Source organism: Carettochelys insculpta, chromosome 13 (assembly GCF_033958435.1).
Source record: "Carettochelys insculpta isolate YL-2023 chromosome 13, ASM3395843v1, whole genome shotgun sequence".
Taxonomy (NCBI): domain Eukaryota; kingdom Metazoa; phylum Chordata; order Testudines; family Carettochelyidae; genus Carettochelys; species Carettochelys insculpta.
The window spans coordinates 42,586,820-42,605,238 of NC_134149.1; the positions used below are offsets into that span (position 1 = coordinate 42,586,820).

General features: G+C 49.6%; 1 protein-coding gene across 2 annotated transcripts in view; it reads right to left on the minus strand.

Annotated features, from left to right (window-relative positions):
- Window positions 1–18,419, minus strand: part of GABRA3 (gamma-aminobutyric acid type A receptor subunit alpha3) — a 132,895-nt gene that overhangs the window by 95,221 nt on the left and 19,255 nt on the right. For both annotated transcript variants that reach the window (XM_075008165.1, XM_075008164.1), the window contains one exon: window positions 14,833–14,954. Coding sequence is in view for 1 of the 2 variants with exons in the window: in XM_075008164.1 (XP_074864265.1) it covers window positions 14,833–14,954 (122 nt within the window). In the remaining variant the exon portion in view is untranslated. The remainder of the gene's footprint in view (window positions 1–14,832; window positions 14,955–18,419) is intronic.

Here is an 18,419-nt window from a genome sequence, read left to right on the forward strand (position 1 = left end):
GACAAATCTTTTGTCATTTGGTTGCTGGTGTAGATGCAGAGTTAGTTTAAGAAACTCTTCTCTCAGATTGCTTCTTCCCTCAGTAAGTTCTTCACGTACACAATATGCGGGCTCACCTGCACACTCTATAAACTATTCATCCAGTTAGTTCTCTTATAGGCCTGGAAGGGAAAAATGATTATCGCTGCATCTATTTTTAAATACTTGAGGGCAATGTTCAGATGTTGCTTAGGAGGGACGGGAGCCAGACAAGTGAATAGACTCAATACATCTGGTAGCTCTTTAATCCACAAATGCAGTCTGTGTTCATAGATTATCTTGCCAAACTCCTGAAATGTAAACCAGGGTCCCTACTGAAGGGAAAGATAAATACAAGCGAATGCTGTTATGACAACTCTCAAGCTTTAAATTATAATTCTATGAAGGAGTCTCAAGGAGACAGAAACCCTTTTTTTTTTTTTTTTTGGAGTCAAAGATAAGATATTAATTTTCTTTAAAATAGATGGTCAAATTCCTCCCATGAACAACCAATCCAGACCTGAATTCAGACCACAAATTTAAGACTGGGGAGAAAGCTGTAGAAATACTGTTATGCTTTGTGATAACAGGTTGTCCTCACAACTTGAACTATAAAACGCAACGTGGAAGGGGAGAAAAATTCCTGTACTCAGCACAGACAGGGGAAGATTGGGGTAAAGGTGCAAGAGAGACATACATGAATATCTTCATGACACTACAGCAAGAAAACAGTATTTGTAAACATAAGGCCTCTGTGCCACTGCGTGTCCAGTCTCATGTGGATAGCCTAGATGCAGGATACCAGAGCTGTTGTGATGTGGAGTGAATCTTGACTCGTCCCTCTGGTTTCAGTCCTAGATCAAGGAGATATGTGATGGAACAGCCGAGGGGGAATGATTTCTGGACAGAGGACTCCTTAGTATGTCATTAGGAATGGCATGAAGGACTGGGAGGGCTCTTGAAGGTGCTTTGTCCACTCCATATAGAACTTAAAGGCCCTCTTTAGATCCAATTTTCACTGCTAGAACAGTGTGAAGGCAGGGTACTAAGCAAACAATTACACAGCAGAAGCATGAACCCTGACACCACCTTAAGAAGGGCCTTCGAGGGAGGACTTCAAATCCCCTGTTCCAGCTAACTACAGCATGGGCTGGATCAGATACAACAACCCAGAGATGGATGATGCTATAGGGCAGAGTTTGTTTTGTTAGAATACAGACTAACATGGCTACCTCTCCATTGCTGTTCAACATAGGGTGAAGATGTACATCTAAAAATCTGAGAACCCTCTGCGATTGCTGCTAGGAAAATCAAGCTTTTCAGTAACATACGTGCACTTAGTTTCAGTTCATTTCCATTGAACTTTGCTTATTAAAAAACAAAGGGGATATTAATTGGAATTAAACTAGGACAAATAGTAAGTGATTTTAGATCACTGGAGAAACAGAGGACATGCAATCGCTTCTGCAAAAACTAGTAGAATGAGGACACAGACCATGAGAGTGTATTCAGCACTAACCAAGCCAACAGAATCTAAATATCAACCTAAGTCCTAATGAAGTCAACAGAAGTCTTTTTCTTGACTTCTTTGGGGACTGCATCACTTTCCTAATGACCAAGATACAAATCGCTCTTCCGCTGCTTTGAGATCCACTGACAGAATTTACCTTAACAAAAGTATCTTTGGTAGCTAAGCTCACATCCACTGAATAGTCTAAAGCTCTGAGGTATGGGAGAACATAGGAGCAACTATCATGCAAAATGCACTGCAACAGAGCCGGGCTTCTTAATTTTTCTCTTCTTTAATACAGAGCCTTGCATAGCACAAAAATAACTACACACAAAATACCTACCCAGGTTCCTTAAAGTTACCTTTAAAGCTGGGAAAATAAAATCCCCCCTGTTCTTCTGGCAGAGGATGTGGTTCTCACAGGAATTTTGTATTATTCAGCAGCTGGGGTAGGAAGGGTGTTAAAGTGATAGGACTATGACCTGATAGCATCTCATGGATAGAAGTCTAAAGCAGATAGAGTAGCAGAAGCTGACACTGTGTTATTTCAAAGTCCCTCTCTCTGTCCTTCAGCAACCTTCCACAAAATCCTGCAGTCATCCAGAGCTATCACCTCAGTCGATCTCATGAGACTCAATTCCAAGCCCAAGATTTTGCAACTGTGCTCCAGAAATCAGCATGGTAGGGCCTTTCATGCCTCTTTCTCTCAGCATTTCCCAAGGAACCAGAATGGTGGGGGAATGGGGTAGTAAGTTCAAAGGTAACAACCCGAGTTTAGACCTCTGCACGGCCAGATTAAAGCACAGACACAGTCGACCCTGCATGAGGGTACAGGTTCTGGAATCACGAGATTACAGAATCTGAGCTTCCACTGGAAGGAAAAAGAAAAAAAAGAAAAGAAAGAGGGAAAATTAAAAAGGAGCCAATTGTAACCAATATAGCAAAATGTGCCTGAGTCTGCAGAGAGCCTGAGAAAATAGCTCTGAGGGGGAGAACTGCCCTGGGCTACGTCTACACGTGAAGCCTACATCGAAGTAGCTTATTTCGATGTAGCGACATCGAAATAGGCTATTTCGATGAATAACATCTACACGTCCTCCAGGGCTGGCAACGTCGACGTTCAACATCGACTTTGGGCAGCACCACATCGAAATAGGCGCAGCGAGGGAACGTCTACACGCCAAAGTAGCACACATCGAAATAAGGGTGCCAGGCACAGCTGCAGACAGGGTCACAGGGCGGACTCAACAGCAAGCCGCTCCCTTAAAGGGCCCCTCCCAGACACACTTGCACTAAACAACACAAGATCCACAGAGCCGACAACTGGTTGCAGACCCTGTGCATGCGGCATGGATCCCCAGCTGCAGCAGCAGCAGCCAGAAGCCCTGGGCTAAGGGCTGCTGCCCACGGTGACCATAGAGCCCCGCAGGGGCTGGAGAGAGAGCGTCTCTCAACCCCTCAGCTGATGGCCGCCATGGCGGACCCCGCAATTTCGATGTTGCGGGACGCGGATCGGCTACACGTGCCCTACTTCGACGTTCAACTTCGAAGTAGGGCGCTATTCCCATCCCCTCATGGGGTTAGCGGGTTCGACGTCTCGCCGCCTAACGTCGATGTTAACATCGAAATAGTGCCCAACACGTGTAGCCATGGCGGGCGCTATTTCGAAGTTAGTGCCGCTACTTCGAAGTAGCGTGCACGTGTAGACGCGGCTCTGGCGTTCTGCCCAGAAGAAGACACTTGAGTGTGAAGCAGGAGGGCTAGCCACCTACGTAAGCGCACATACACTAGTAATGGCTGTGTCTTCCCTCTCTGAGGGGAGGCGAGATGGCCCTGCTGGCAGTCCTGAGGTGGAGAAGGGGCGTCCATGCCACTGCTACAGCCCGTGTGGGAGAAAAGGCCCTTTCGGCCACTGCAACTCCAACGTGGGATGGGTTCACAGCTTGGGAAGGTGGGGGCTCAGCCACATGGAGCCATATGCCAGGGTGTGCCTCAAACCCTGGATTACTCACCCTCTTGTGTGCATCAGGCTCATATTATGGGCCCTGATCGCACCTGTGTAGGGAGGACAGCTGACTGCCCTTTGGCACATCACTGTGCTTTTAATCCTTGCACCATGCTGAGATCGGATGGTGACAAAAACACTGTATCAGTACAGACAGAGAGGACGTTTGGCCAATGAGAATTCCTTTAACCGGGTGCTGGGAAGTAGGCTTGACTGACTCTCCCTGGGAACATGGCGGGAGGCTCCAAAAAGACAATAATTTGAATTGTCTTGTGAGCAATGTTGTGACCACAAGGGAGAAGAATGCTGCCGGCCTATCTGCTGAACATGACACAAACTGCTTTCTAATTATAAACCGGGCAAACTGCGAATTTAGAGACTTTTAAGCCGTTTTTAAACACACAGCATCATTTCTCTTCTCTCTTGCGGTAAAGCTTTTCCCTGCCATGACTCTATAGCTCCTGAAAGGCAGTTTCAATGAAACAATACCCACGGTTGCATCCGGAAGCCCTTTGGGCTCTGCGCTGGCCATATGTTGCTGCCTCTTCTCAGAATGCTCCCTGGATACCTTCCTGGTGCATCGTTATACGACTTTCCAACAGTCAGTGCCAGTCACTGTAGCGTGGTGGACGTGGTTTGGAAGGGGGCTCTGTAAGTGGCTCAGGCAGGATGGTGCGTAGTAGGGGTGGGGACGTGTAGGAAAGAAAGAGCCTTTATGGATCTCAGAGCTTGTTGTTTTGGGAGGAGGGGCTGGGAAGATGCCACGGCTTTTGGTTACAAGGGGGTAGGAAAGGAGATGGGATTGATTTTGCTACTTTAAGGAGCCTGATTAAGGTTATTTTCAAAGGGTCTTCTTTCTGCAGTCTCTCACAGTAGTTCTCCCCACTCTCTGCTTTCTGCCCGTGTCCTCATCTTGGCTTTCCCCAGCCCATGATTATGGACAGTGGGGGTGATGGAGTCTTTTTTTCCCTCCACACTCCCAGCACCAATACGGCACAAAGGTCAAGGCCTAAAATCTGGGCTAAAAGATGTGCTGGTTGACACATCTTCAGCTGGTGTAAATGAACATCACTCTCTTGACTTTGGTTTAGCTACACTGAATCACACTGCGGTTTTGGCCCCTAAATCCAGACCCTCTAGTACTTCAGACATTTGAAATCTGGATCTGATGGTTGTGGTTCGGGCCTATCTCAGGCGTGTCTCCTAGCCATTGCTCTACTGGAGGATTGTCCTGCCAGCAGGCATCACCACATGAACTGGGATCACACCTCAAGCGGTATGCTCTGGGGGACACAATATCCGGCTTAGGTAGGGGGTCAAAAAAAGAGGCCTCCACAAAAACCAGAGCTCTGCAAAGGGGAAGGAAAGGTCTCCGCAGAGCCTGAAGCTCTCTGCTGCAGACTTCCTTGAAGCTCCATGATGTGAGGGAAGAGAGAGGCCTCAAATTCCTCCTCCCATTTCCCTGTTGTGGAGTTTGGAAGAGGCCTCAAGTTCATGAGGAAGAAAAAACCTCGTAACGGGTCACACCTTATCCTCCGTGTTGTTGTAGGGGAGAAACAGTGGCCCAGGAAGTTTCCACAGCCGTTGCCTGTGAGTGGAGAGTAACGTGGACCATAAAACTGCTATCACCAGCAGGTTTCTTCCTGTGTGGTTGGCCATTCCAGCTGTTCTCTCCAGTCCCTTGGGGTGCACGCCACCCCTCCTCTGACTTAATAACCATGCTGCGCTCTGTATCCCCAAGGGGAGACATTTTAACTGCTGAAGTTCTGTTTTGTTTTTATTGTAAACAACTCTGGTCTCATACAGTAAACTGTTTGTGCATCTAGCCCTTAGGAAAGCAGTTGGAGCTTGGGGTGGGTCTCAGCGCTGTGCTGGATTTGTCCCACAGTGCCAGCCAGCTCCTGCTATGCACTGGCCAGGGCTGGGCTGGTGCTGAGGAGGCAGGACAGGGCATGCTGGGAGGCGGTGGCAGTAGAAGACAAGACTTGCCTCAGTCATTACTGGGGGCCTATCAGATGAAATACATGTCACAAACCATAACATCTATCTCCATCCCTGCCTGAAACCTGGTCTTGCGTGTGCTTTTACCTGACCTTCCACGTATGTTACAGGGGACACCAGCGTTTCTCCAGCCGGGGGTCCTGACCCAAAAGGGATGTACAGTGGGACTCGCACTATTGACATTCTTACCTCTGTGCTGACTTCAAAGCCGGGTGCCCAGAGGGTGGGAGCAGCTGGCCAGGTGCTGAGCTCTGAAGACAATGCTCTGCCCTCAGCTGCACAGAAGGAAGGGTAGCCGCACCCGAACCCCTCATAATAACCTTGTATCCCTCCCCGGCACAATTCCCTTATGGGCCAGGGCCCCTCATATTACAACACTGTGGAATTTCAGACATAAATAACAGAAATAATTACATTTATTATTTTTACAATCCTCTGACTGTGAAATTGGCCCAAACGGACCATGAATTTGGGAGGGCCCTAATCATTACATACACCTCTTTGCCACAATCCACAGCAGAAGCATCCCCTACCATCCTGCCTTATTCTCCTCAGTGGGGCTGCCCCCCGCAAACAGGGGTTTGCCAAGGGGACGGGGGCAACGCTCCCTCTAATTTTTTCACATCCATGTGCAGAAATGAATTGTGTTGCGTGCCCCAATAGGACGTGATGTGTGGTGAGGGTGGGGCTGAGGGGTTCAGAGTGTGGGAGGAGGCTCAGGGCTTGGGCAGAAGGTTGGGGTGCAGAGGAGGTGGGAGCTGGCTGGGGGCTCTGGGGTGGGGCCAGGGATGAGGGATTTGAGACTTAGGCTGTCCTGAGAAGAGAGGTCTGCCCCCTTTCCCTCTCTCCCCACTGCGCCACCAGGGCTGGGGAAGAGCCTCTTTTCCTGCCTCCCCCCAGGAAGAGCCCTGCAAGCCCCAGCTTGTTCCCTGCCCGCGCCTCACCTCTTTGCTCTCCCCACCTTTGGGATATCGGCTGCATAGCCAGGCAGCTTAGAGGGAACTGAGTGGAGGCTGGTTCTTGGGGCTGTGGGGAAAGGCACAGCCATGCTGCTACTCAGTACACAGTCTAGGTTGTGCTTTGGGTGCGCTCTGCAGGGTTTTCACGTCCCCATTTCTTTCAAGGTCACCGAAAATAACCATCAGCGCCAGGTGATGGCGCTCTTCCTGACTGTGAGTGTGGAAACTCACTGACCTCAAAGCTGGGGTGGCCAGGAGAGCTGAGGTGAGCCCCACAGCTTTGGTAAAGGCCAGTGTGTCTGATTTGCTAACCCTGACTCACCAGGGCTGTTTGGACCTGCTGTCAGCAGGCAGACAAGAACGAAGGTCCTCAGAGCTCATTCAGGGCTGCTGCCCTCTTAGCTAGCAGGGGCTATGAAGACCTCTCTCTCTCTCTGCATGGGAACAAGAGTTTGGGAAGCACCTTGCCTGTTGCCACCTCCTAACACCGCTCCTCTGCGAGCCAGCACCCGAGCGCTCCCTTTTGTCTCTGCCTGTCACCCGAAAATCACATCTGGTCTCCCCTCTGGGAGAGCATGAGGCTGCCCCCAGCCAAAAACTGACACCGTGGTGGGGTATCTCCCAAGGGGGGAAGGCATTAAGCAGTGTTGCCACAGTGCCACTCAACAGGGCCTGGCTTGGCCACGGCTGCATTTTGCTAGAGCAATGTACCTCTAGCATCCTGGCAAGAGAGACAGCTCTGGCAGGGGGATTGTCGGAGTGGGCTGGAGCAGATGGTGAAAGCAGAGGGGCTAAGAAAATAAATACAAAGATGGTAGCGGGCGGAGGAGGGGGAGTGAGCACAGCAACATTCAGCTGCGCACATAAGCCCTGACAACCAGCGCTCAGCACCTGGCAGGGCAGAGGAAAGGCGCCGCAGAGGGTGCCAGACGGGCAGCCCCGGCTGTCAGAGCGCAGGTGGCGTGCGGCCTCGGATGCTGTGCTCAGCACTTGCTGGCCTGGCTAAGTGTTTTCAGACGGGACTCTAAACGTTTGCCGCCAGGCTGTAAATATTTCACAGGACGTTAAAAGCGGAGGGGGGCATCTCTGCCCGCTTCCCACCAGCTCTCATTTTCCTTGTCCTTCTCTCACATGCTCTCCGCCCTTCTCTTACCACCCCCCCCTTTCACTTCGTCCTCTCTACTCCCCTTACGGTTGAATCGATCCTTCCATTTTCACTTGTTCAGCATCTACACCGTGCCCAGAGCTGAGTGAGACCCCACGAAAGACACAGCCCCTGGAGGGATTACAACGTAAGTGCCGCTTCAGCAGGAAAGCCATTCAGACTCATCCACTCGCTCCCTCGCAAGCGTTCCATCCCTCCCCGCCTCTGGGGCTGGACGAACTCTGCGCCGGCCCAGGGCGACCAGAAATTGTGGAGTCCCTTAAGCTCTGGAGCGGGGCCAAAACTGAGGGGTTCAGAGTGTGGGAGGGGGCTGTGGGTTGAGGCAGGAGGGGGGCCGTGGGAGTGGCTGAGAGCGTGGGCTTTGGGGTGAGGATAGGGATGAGGTGCTTGGGATGCAGGAGGGGTCTCCAGGCAGGAGCCAAGAGGTTGGTAGTGGGTAGGAGTTCGGGTGCAGCAGCAGGCACAGGAATGGGGTGTGGGGTCTCCCAGGGACAGAGACAGGGCTCAGGAGAGGGGCTGAAGACTGGGGCAGGGGGCTGGGGTGTGGGGCACTTACCTGGGGCTGCTCCCATTTGGTGATGGTGGTGGGGAGCAGGTGGCTCATCCTGGGCTATGCTGCCCTGGGCTCACCTGCAGGCATCACCCCCTGCAACTCCCTTTGGATTCCTGGCCAAAGGGAGCTGTGCAGGAGGAGCCTGCAAGCAAGGGCAGCATGGGGCTGTAGCTTCTCCCAGCGCTTAGGGCGATCTGGCTCCAGCCCAGTGGGAAGGACAGCACTGCACAGAGCTGTTTCCCACCCCTCACCGCCCAGCCCCACACATATGGACATTAGCGGCTACAGCCCAGGGCCCTGGGCTAAGATGGCTTTGCAAAATGATCTGTGCATTTGGTGGCCCAGAGATGTTTTTGCAGGGCCCGCTTCACCCCAGGCCCTGGGATGCAGCCCCTAAAGCCCCTTTCTTAATCTCACCCTGATCCCCTCCCCATAGACTCCCAGGCCCGAAGGCGTCATTGTTTAACACAAGCCAGAGAACTACCCCACAATAGCTCCCAGTGCAGATCTCAATTTAAAATGGTCAGGGAGGAAGAAACGCCGTAACCCTTGGTGACTTGTTGAAAGGTTAATGTCTCACTGTCGAAAATTTACACCTTCCAGCCCTTGGCTAGTGCCAGACCAGCCTCGGCTAGTTTGGTTTGTCCATTACCTACTACGGGTTCTCCTCTATCGAAACAAAAAAGCAGCCCAGTAGCACTTTAAAGACTAACAAAATAATGTGCTAGGTGGGATAGACCCACTTCTTCCAACCATAGCCATACCAGAACAGACTCAATATTTTCAGGCACAGAGAACCAAAAATAGTTATCAAGGTTGACAGATCAGAAAAATTGTAATCAAGGTGGGCAAATCAGAAGAGAAAAGGGGCAGTGTGTGCGTGCATGTGTGTGTGTGCACACGCAAATCAGAAGAGAAAAGGGGCAGAGTGTGTGTGTGTGTGTGTGTGTGTGTGCACATGTGTGCGCGTGCACGTGTGCGTGAGAAGAGTCAGATAAAACAAAGTACGTGATAGAGTCCTTACAATGGTCCAGGTAATTGGCATCCCGGTTCTGGTATGGCTACAGTCTGAAGAAGTGGGTCTATCCCTCAAAAGCTCACCACCTAAGAAATTATTTTGTTAGTCTTTAAAGTGCTACTGGACCGCTTTTTTGTTTTGATAGAATATAGACTCACACAGCTATCACTCTGTTAGTGTTCTCCTCTAACTATTTGTACTGCGGTCAAGTCACCCTAGCTTCTTTCTGCGAAGCAAAGCAGATCTCTACTGATTGTTGTGAGGCAGGCTTCTCATCCTTTAATCATGTCACAGCTCTACTCTGACACCTCTCCAATGTACTGACTTCCTGAACTGTGGGCACCAGAATTCCAGCCCCCCCCAGTCACATGGGTGCCAAATACAGAAAACAAATCTCTCTCCTCCTATCCAAGTTTCCCATGAGTGAAGCCCAGGGTTGCATTTCTTCCTTTGGCCACAGGGGCTACGTCTACACGTGCACGCTACATCGAAATAGCTTATTTCGATGTAGCGACATCAAAATAGTCTATTTCAATGAATAACGTCTACACGTCCTCCAGGGCTGGCAACGCCGACGTTCAACGTCGACGTTGGGCAGCACCACATCGAAATAGGCGCTGCGAGGGAACGTCTACACGCCAAAGTTGCACACATTGAAATAAGGGTGCCAGGCACAGCTGCAGACAGGGTCACAGGGCGGACTCAACAGCAAGCCACTCCCTTAAAGGGCCCCTCCCAGACACACTTGCACTAAACAGCACAAGACACACAGAGCCGACAACTAGTTGCAGACCCTGTGCATGCAGCATGGATCCCCAGCTGCAGCAGCAGCAGCCAGAAGCCCTGGGCTACGGGCTGCTGCACACGGTGACCGTAGAGCCCCACAGGGGCTGGAGAGAGAGCGTCTCTCAACCCCTCAGCTGATGGCCGCCAGGGAGGACCCTGCTATTTCGATGTTGCGGGACGCGGATCGTCTACACGTTCCCTACTTCGACGTTGAACGTCGAAGTAGGGCGCTATTCCCATCCCCTCATGGGGTTAGCGACTTCGACGTCTCGCTGCCTAACGTCGAAGTTAACTTTGAAATAGCGCCCAACACGTATAGCCGTGACCGGCGCTATTTCAAAGTTGGCACCGCTACTTCGAAGTAGCGTGCACGTGTAGACGTGGCTAGGGTCACCCAGAGCTCATACACCGCTGATTCTCAACTGTCCTAGCAGAGAGAGTGCCTAGGTATGCCCTTGTGGCTCTGAAATTGGAGCTGTACCAGCTAAGTCCATTTGGAGCTTTGTTCTCTATCCAAATTAGCCATTTCAGTCATACCATGCCTCCCTCTCCTGTCTCTCCCAGGAGTACAAGTGGTGCTGGTAGCAGGGCCCCACGCTTCTTCCCCTTCTAGTGTTGTAATTCATGTTCTTTTACGGAAATGTGTGCAACAGCAAAGACATCCAGCAGAAATGCCACAAATGGGTCCTTCCTCTTCCGCAGCTGCAGGAGCAGCTGCAGAGTTAATTGCCCTAACGTCCTTGGTTTCACAGCAGATAGGCTGTTTTAGGGCATTGGCTTTCCAGGGAGTAATGGGTTGACATCAGAGCTTTATTTATTGTTTCTAAAGATTCATGGGTCCGCTTGGTCCTGAAGGGAACCAGGGACAGCTCAGGCCCTGTGTGTTCTTCCCTGCGCAGCTCTGAAAACACCCCTCAGCCCAAAGCCTGAGGGCATCCGGTTACTCCAGACATGGTCTGAGATCGTGACTGCAGTGGCTTTGGAACAGTGTGTAAGGCAGAGATGCCAAGAGCTTTTGTTCCAAACTAAAAAACCCCTGCGTGGGATGGAAGCCACTCACACCTGCTCAGCACCCCTAGTTCCACACCTCCCAAGTGACTGCAGTTCTACTACGCTTTTGAGGCATACCCCATCGTAGAGTGAGGCACTGGTAACCTCATTTATGTGTGGGCCAAGCTAAGGCTTGACTTCAAGTGTAAATCATCACAGGCTAAAGGGACCCAGCTATCTCTTTGTGCCCAGAGCACAGCAATGAGATTTCAGCCTTTCATAAGGAGTGGGTGTTACTTAAGATCAGTGTTCTCCTTCCTTTTTCCACCCATGGGTGGAATCAATAGTGTTACGTGGGGACATGCACCACCAAGAGAAACTCATGCTGGCCCTTGTAGGTAGCTGTGGGTGCTGGACAGCACATGTTTCTAATAGTAGTGTATGTCCCTGCATAATAAAATTTATTCCGTCGATGGATGGAAAAAATTAGAAGGGACACGTGTCCTATGTAATACCAGCTGGGCAGCCCCTGAATCTCTCCTGGGCAGCCGCCCAAGCACCCAGTTTACAGGGAGCACTGTTTGGGACATAGTTTTTCAAGGGCAGTAATCTGGAGACTTTGCCCCCTGGCTCAACACGGATGGGATGTTTCTCATGCTAATGAGACAATTTATAGTTTGTGGTTTACTGCACCTTCTTTAGAGGACTGCAAACCATGTGTCATGGCTTAACCCCATTTCAAAGCCTCTAAGGGACAGACAACATTGCCTCCATTTGTAAACTGGGGAAACTGAGGCAGGGAGGGTGTGATTTGTCCCAGGTCACAGAGATTCCATGGTAGGGCTGGAGACTGAAGCCACATCTCCTGACTCCCAGTCACATGCTAACCTTTTGGCTAAGCCCTCTCCTAGCAATCCTTTGTAATCTTGCTGAGTATGGCCACTAGGAACACAGAAACCTCAGCACCGTGCTGTTGGTGAGAATAAACTGTACACCGCAGAGCAAACAGTTTATGAAAGCCTCCTCCAGAACAAGGCCTTAAGGAAAGAGAAAAGCTGACCAGTGGGAGAGGGGTACCCTAAGTATGGAGGGAGGTGCATGCTCTGTAAGTAGCATGGTCCACGCAGACAGCTGGCTGAGATCCCCTAGGTAAGCCAAAGCATGTCCCAAAGCAGCGAGCGAGCTACCACCAGCGCAGGGACTGACTTAACCTGAAGCAGAATCCTCCTCACACAATCTTACTTAGTAGAACCACTTTGTTCTGAATGGAGCCCCAAGAAACCCTTGACCCACCAGACAGAGTTCAGTCGGACCAGTAGCATCCACCTCTCCAGACACAAGAGGCTGACAGACACCTTCTCCCACCCTGGCAGCAGCCCCAAGAAAGCCACATGGCAGACCAACCCCCGGCCCCACTGCAATTATTAACGACTCCTGGGTGAGGGGAAATCAGAGGCATTGTGATGGGCATGCTAATTCTGGTCAGGCAAAGGCAATTCAGTATGGTAACTGTTTCGCAGAAGGACTTAAAGCCATATTCCAGAGAGATTCTGAGGAAGGTTTTAACTCGTCCAGAAGGGGCTCCTGGGAGTCCTCTTATTAATAGTTTGTGCTGGTTTGTTGTGGAGCCTGGAACAAGCCACAGACGTCCCCCGAGACCCCTTTCAGATGCATTTTATTGGAATTGATTCACCCAGCACAGAGGTTTGAGGAAACCAAGCTATCAGCGGGATTGCGGTTAATTCTGGGGGAGAGAGATGAGCAGCAAAAGTGATAAAACCGATGGATAGCCTATGCAGCTCTTTTAACGCTTTCCCTCCAGGATAAAAGAGCCAGCCAGCAGGGCAGGATTTTGAAGGCAGAAGAGCTTGCTGGCATGCACCTGGATTTTGGCTGATTTCTTTGGAGAGGTGTATGCCTGCCGTAGGAGTGGGGGTGGGAGGGAGGGGGAAGAGTGAGTGGCAGTTTAGGACTCTGATAGACAAGGAGAATCTGTCTTAAGTGGAGAGCAGGACAGACAGAAGCAAAGAGAGGAGACGACTGGGTGTTCACAGATTAGAAAGACTCTCCCAGTAGCAGTTGCTGTAAGGAATGGGGCAGGAGATTCCCACAGGGGAAGATCACAGCTACTCTGTGTCCAGGCTTTCCCACAGGAGCAGAACATGGGGAACTCAGGGAGTCTGGTCTCCATCACCCCAGCAGGAGGTGCGGTTAGCAGCAGTGAAGTCCTACAGCTTGCAGGGGAGCTCACAACCACTGCAGTCTCAGACTCTCTCAGACATCACTCAAACAAGCTGCCAAAGCACTCACTGTGGGGGGAATAAATACCTGCAAAATGTAGTGCAGGACCTCTCTGTGGGAGAGCTCTGTCCCAGCTCCCACTTCTCACCATACTGAATGGCCTGGGGGCCACGGGATGTGGGATCTCTCAGCAGTTCCCTACAGACACAATGCAAGCTAAACCCGTTGCTCTGGGTTCACAGACAAACAACCTTCTGGCAATGGCAACCTCCAAGGAGGAGCCACCTCCTGGACACCAGTCGCATCCCTCTGAAAAAAATTGGATGCAAAGCGTACACAAAGCGAAAGGGAGGAAAGGTAATGAAATCGGCTTGCTCCTACCAGAACACCCAAACTATGTCCATGTTCCGCTCCATAATCCTATCACCTTACCAGTGTCACTCTCGTCCCCCTGGTCCCCATCCCGTCTTTGGTCCTTCCTCGCCATGATGTGCCACAATGCTCTTTGGTGGAAGGACTCTGCCTCAGATGGCACTAAACACAACTCTGGGTGCCCAGTTAGTGGGATGGTCCAATGCCCTTGGAATTCCAGTGAGAGAGGTCTGGCTGACTATGACCCAATGTGAGAAGAATCACCAAAGTATAGGTTGAACCCCTCTAGTCTGACACTCTCTGGTCTGACAACATCCGTGATCCAGCATGATTTCAGTTAGCCACTTAAGATGTCCACTTATCAAGGGTTTGTCCAAGTTTCCCTTTGTCCCATAAAGTTTGTTTATGGCCACCAGTTCTGGCTTTCAATGTTCCGCGCTGGTATCTGGCTCTAATTTATCCTTAAATGTCTTCTAAGAGCCCAGTAAGCAGTGGGAATGTTGGCAATGATGCTAGGCAATATTAACCGACTGTGTTTGGGCAAATTCTCTGGTTTGACACTGGCCAGGTTGCAAGGGCGCTGAACGAAAGAGAAGTTCAATCTGTAATTTCTAAATGGGATGTAACCACAGAAGAAATTGTTTTGATACTAAAAGAGCATTTCCCTGACAAAGCCCTCTGATGTCAATTGGAAAGAAGGACATCTGTCTGACACACGGCTCCCTGGAGTTCAGCACTGTGAAATAGGAATGAAAGCAGATCGCAATAATACCTGGGGCAGCTTGGTTTGGGTTTGAGTCTAGGCTTTCATTTGGTGGAGCCTTGACACAGGAGCCCAGGACTGAATGAACATGAAAACTTAATTCCATCCTCTTCACAGGAGAAGGAAGGAAGTGTCCTCTAGGAAGTAGGTGGGGTCCGTTAGTATAGAGAAAGAAGCCTGCATTGATCCTGATGTACCACAGAAGCTCAGGACCTAAGTCTTAGAGAAAGACCATCTTCCTAGCTCACCTCAGGAGATCAGTGGGGGGTTCTCTCCTGCCAGAAAATTGCTGGGGTTATAAAGAACGAGGAAAAGAACAACTGTCGGACTGAATTCCCCCTCATCCCCACCTTACGCCATGAAAGGTTGTTGACATTACCCTCTGAATAAACTTATAACTCATTTCTGGACCTACGTGGTGAAGAATAAAGTCCTCACAATGCAGACTGACCTCCGAGTCCAGGTCTCAGTCGATTGTCATAGCCATCCAACAGCCGGTCCAGGATGCGCGTGAAGATGGTGATATTGTCCTTGCTGTCATCAACAATATCCGGACCATGCTTCTGAGAAAGCCTGGGGAAAGGAGAGATAGGTAAGGAAACAGAAATCAGACTAGAAATCATGTCTTGATATGCCTGGAGCTCCTAGGTCAAACAGACAGGGCCTGCCTCTGCAGCCTGGAGCTGCAATATGTTTTATGTTTGGCCACAGGATATCATGGGTAGGAGGCTGATTGCAGGAGACATCACGCCTACTCCAGTCCCAGCCTGCTTCTCTTGTAGCCTCTGCAGAGGCAGACAGCAGAGAGCTCACAGCTACTCTGTCCATTTAAAGTTGCTTTGCAGAGATGCTAGCAAGTAAGGTACTTAAGTCGCCCATTAAATAGACACATGGGGAATAGTTAAGGAGCACTGACTGGGAGAATTATCTACCCCTCTTCCAGCATCTCCCACTCGGCATCGTAATGGAGAAAGGCTTAGGAAAACCTCAGGAGACCTCACTGCTCTACTTCAGCCTCAGTTTCTTCCCGTACGAGACCTTTAGCAAAAGAGGCAGGAAAACTCATGGCGAGAGGCTTTTAAAGGCTCTCCACTTCAGGAGGGCGCATCGCAAAGAACTGGAGATAAGCAAACCGCTTTGGCTATGAGGCACTGGACTGCCACTTAAAATAGGAAGTGAATTGTTGATTGACATTTTCTCCACTTTGAACTGAATTTCATTCTTGTTTACCTATGTTTCTTGATTCCTTTCAGAACACAAGTGCTAAAATGCCATTTGTAGAGAAAGCCTTCTTCCACAGTATTTTCTGACCCAGGAGCAACAAGGAAAATATCAATACACATGAACAACCCTCATCTCACAAGATTCCCAACACAATTTTGCAAACCTAAGGAGAGATTCAGACAAGCCTCCAAAGGTTGCTGTTCTAAAAATCATGCCACTGGGATGAAGAGAGATGCTAAAATCCCCAATTCTCACCGGAAATCAATTAACTTCTGAAAGTCAAGTCACAAACCACTAGGGTTTTGTCTACACATCAGCATTATTTCGAAATAAGCCATTGCAGAACAGCTATTCTGAAACAGCTTATTTTGAAATAACACAGCTACACACAAGAATGCGTTTCAAAGTAGCGCCCAGCTATTGCAAAATAGCTTGCCTGGACACACAGTGCCTATTTTGAAATAGTGCCACTGGGCTCCATTATGGTTTATTTTGAAATAGCACCATGCCATGTCATGGCAGCGCCTATTTCGAAATGGCTATTCTGAAATAGGCATTACTCCTCCTGCAATGAAGTTTGTGAAATGTGAAATAACACCGCTACTATTTTGAATTTACTTTGAAATCGCATGTATGCCGTCTAGAGGCTCACAAAGTTGTTATCACAGCTGTTACCTCGAAATAACTTTGCTGTGTGGGCATAGCCTAGCTGCCCGGAAGGGTAGGGACAATGTAAATATGCTGCCTCTAAGGTAATCCCCCATCACTCAGATCCCAGGAGGAGACATCAGCCGGGCCTATAAGTGGAAGGGCAATGGACGAAGTGAAGGAGAAAGCAAACAACAAACAGTAGGGAAATGCAGAGACTGCAGGAAAGATGGAGAGAGGAAAAAGAACCACCCAGTGAAGTTAAGCTACAAGAAAGACAGAAGGAGAGATTAAGAAGCCTGGACATGCAGCATGATAGATAAAGAAACACAGCGAGGCACAGAGATGAATGGCTGGTGTAGCGGATGAATTGCTAGAAGTGCTGCAGGAGTCGCAGCTTGTGGGGGTTGAAGTCCAGCACTGACACATCGATGCATTATGGCTAAACGGAGAAATAAATGACTTGGGAGCAGCAGCTTGATTCAGATGAGCAAAGGCGGCAAATGGGAGAGATGCCAAAGTTGACAGACAGGGGGTTGTAAATTACACAGGTGCATTTGCAGAGCAGCACCCCTGGACCCCCTGGAATGGGAGCCCTTATTAGGGAGCGGTTCAAGTGGCTTGGGAAATATTCCTGCCCCATGCCTCTGCCCGTTTAGTTCGATCTCTCTTTTACCTCCCCCTCTTTCTGATTTTTTCCTCCTTATTCTATTTTCTTCCTTCACTCGAGCCTTGTTTCTTGGTGCTGCTGCATTAGGGTTGATGCATAGGTTGGGCAGCTTCCCTTGGTGGTGCGGAAAACAAGGGGAGTGCTCAGTACCACACTGCAGATTGCAATTTCGCTTCCTCCTTCCCTGATGTGTTTCTTTTAGGAATGTGCTAGCGGCGCTGCAGTGGCTAGGAGCTGCTGGTGTGCGTCTGTTTCCCCCATTCTGGCTTGCCAGATGGACCGTGCATTCATCTCTCTGACAGTTTTGCTAAGCACACTGGATGAAGTCAACAGCTTGGCATAATGACTACAAGCCCAGCTAATTCCCCTTCCCCACCACAGATAGTTATTGACAGGAGACTCCCACAAGGATCAGAGGAGCACCCCCGCACTCCCACCCTGTGGTCCATAGACCTAGATGAACCTCACCCAAACGAGCCAGAGCTTTTGGTTTAGGAAGTGACAAGGTGGGGCCAAAAGCTCATAAAAATAGACTCTCATGAGAGCGTTGTCATTTGCTGGTAATACAAGAACAGCATCTTCTCGATGTATTCGGTACCTCTAGTCTGAAGTAGGAAATGCAGAGCCTGGGCAAAATGGAAGACGAACGAGGGGAAGAATGGTGGCTGGTGTTTACAAGACCAATTATTTAGCACATTTTGCATTACAGGTGCCTTCAATTAGCTCATGGAGGGTCCATAAAGGATAAACAGAAGAGGTGCTCAGGCATTTTCCATCGAAATGGGTTTTTGTTTATTTTGGTGCAGGTGGGGATACCTGAAAATTCAGTTTCTGCAAAATCCAAATTTGCCTATTAAAAATTTTTGTTTGGTCCACGCTTTTTTTTTTTAATTTTGCGCCAGGAAACATCAAAATACAATACATCACGTAGGGTCAAATTGACCCACTTCAGTTGGTTGACCATGACTGAAAGTTTGCTTGTACTTCTGCATGCCTCATGGGGCATTTGATTGCCCCCTATCTTCTCTTTGACATCTGGCTGGCCGGACTACATCTCCTACGATGCACCCAATTTCCAGTGCTGTTGAACAACAAGAGTCCTGTGGCACCTTATGGACTAACAGATGTTTTGGAGCATAAGCTTCCATTGGTAAAGACCCACTTCATCAGATGCATCTGATGAAGATGGTCTTGCCACGAAACCTTATGGTCCAAAATATCTGTTGGCTTATAAGGTGCCACAGGACTACTTCTTGTTTTCGAAGATACAGACTAACTTGGCTACCTCTCTGATATTAGTCTTGTTGAGTTCATCATATGATACATCATGGCAATCACATGACCATGGTATGTCGTGGGAGATTTTGTCCTGCCCATAGAGGAGAAGGGGACCTGAGGCACTTGAGTTACAACTGCTGTAAGTCACGATGGCAACTGAAAGGGATAGAGGCTAATGTCCATCCAAGCCAAAGTGAAATGGTTTTATTCTGAGAAGT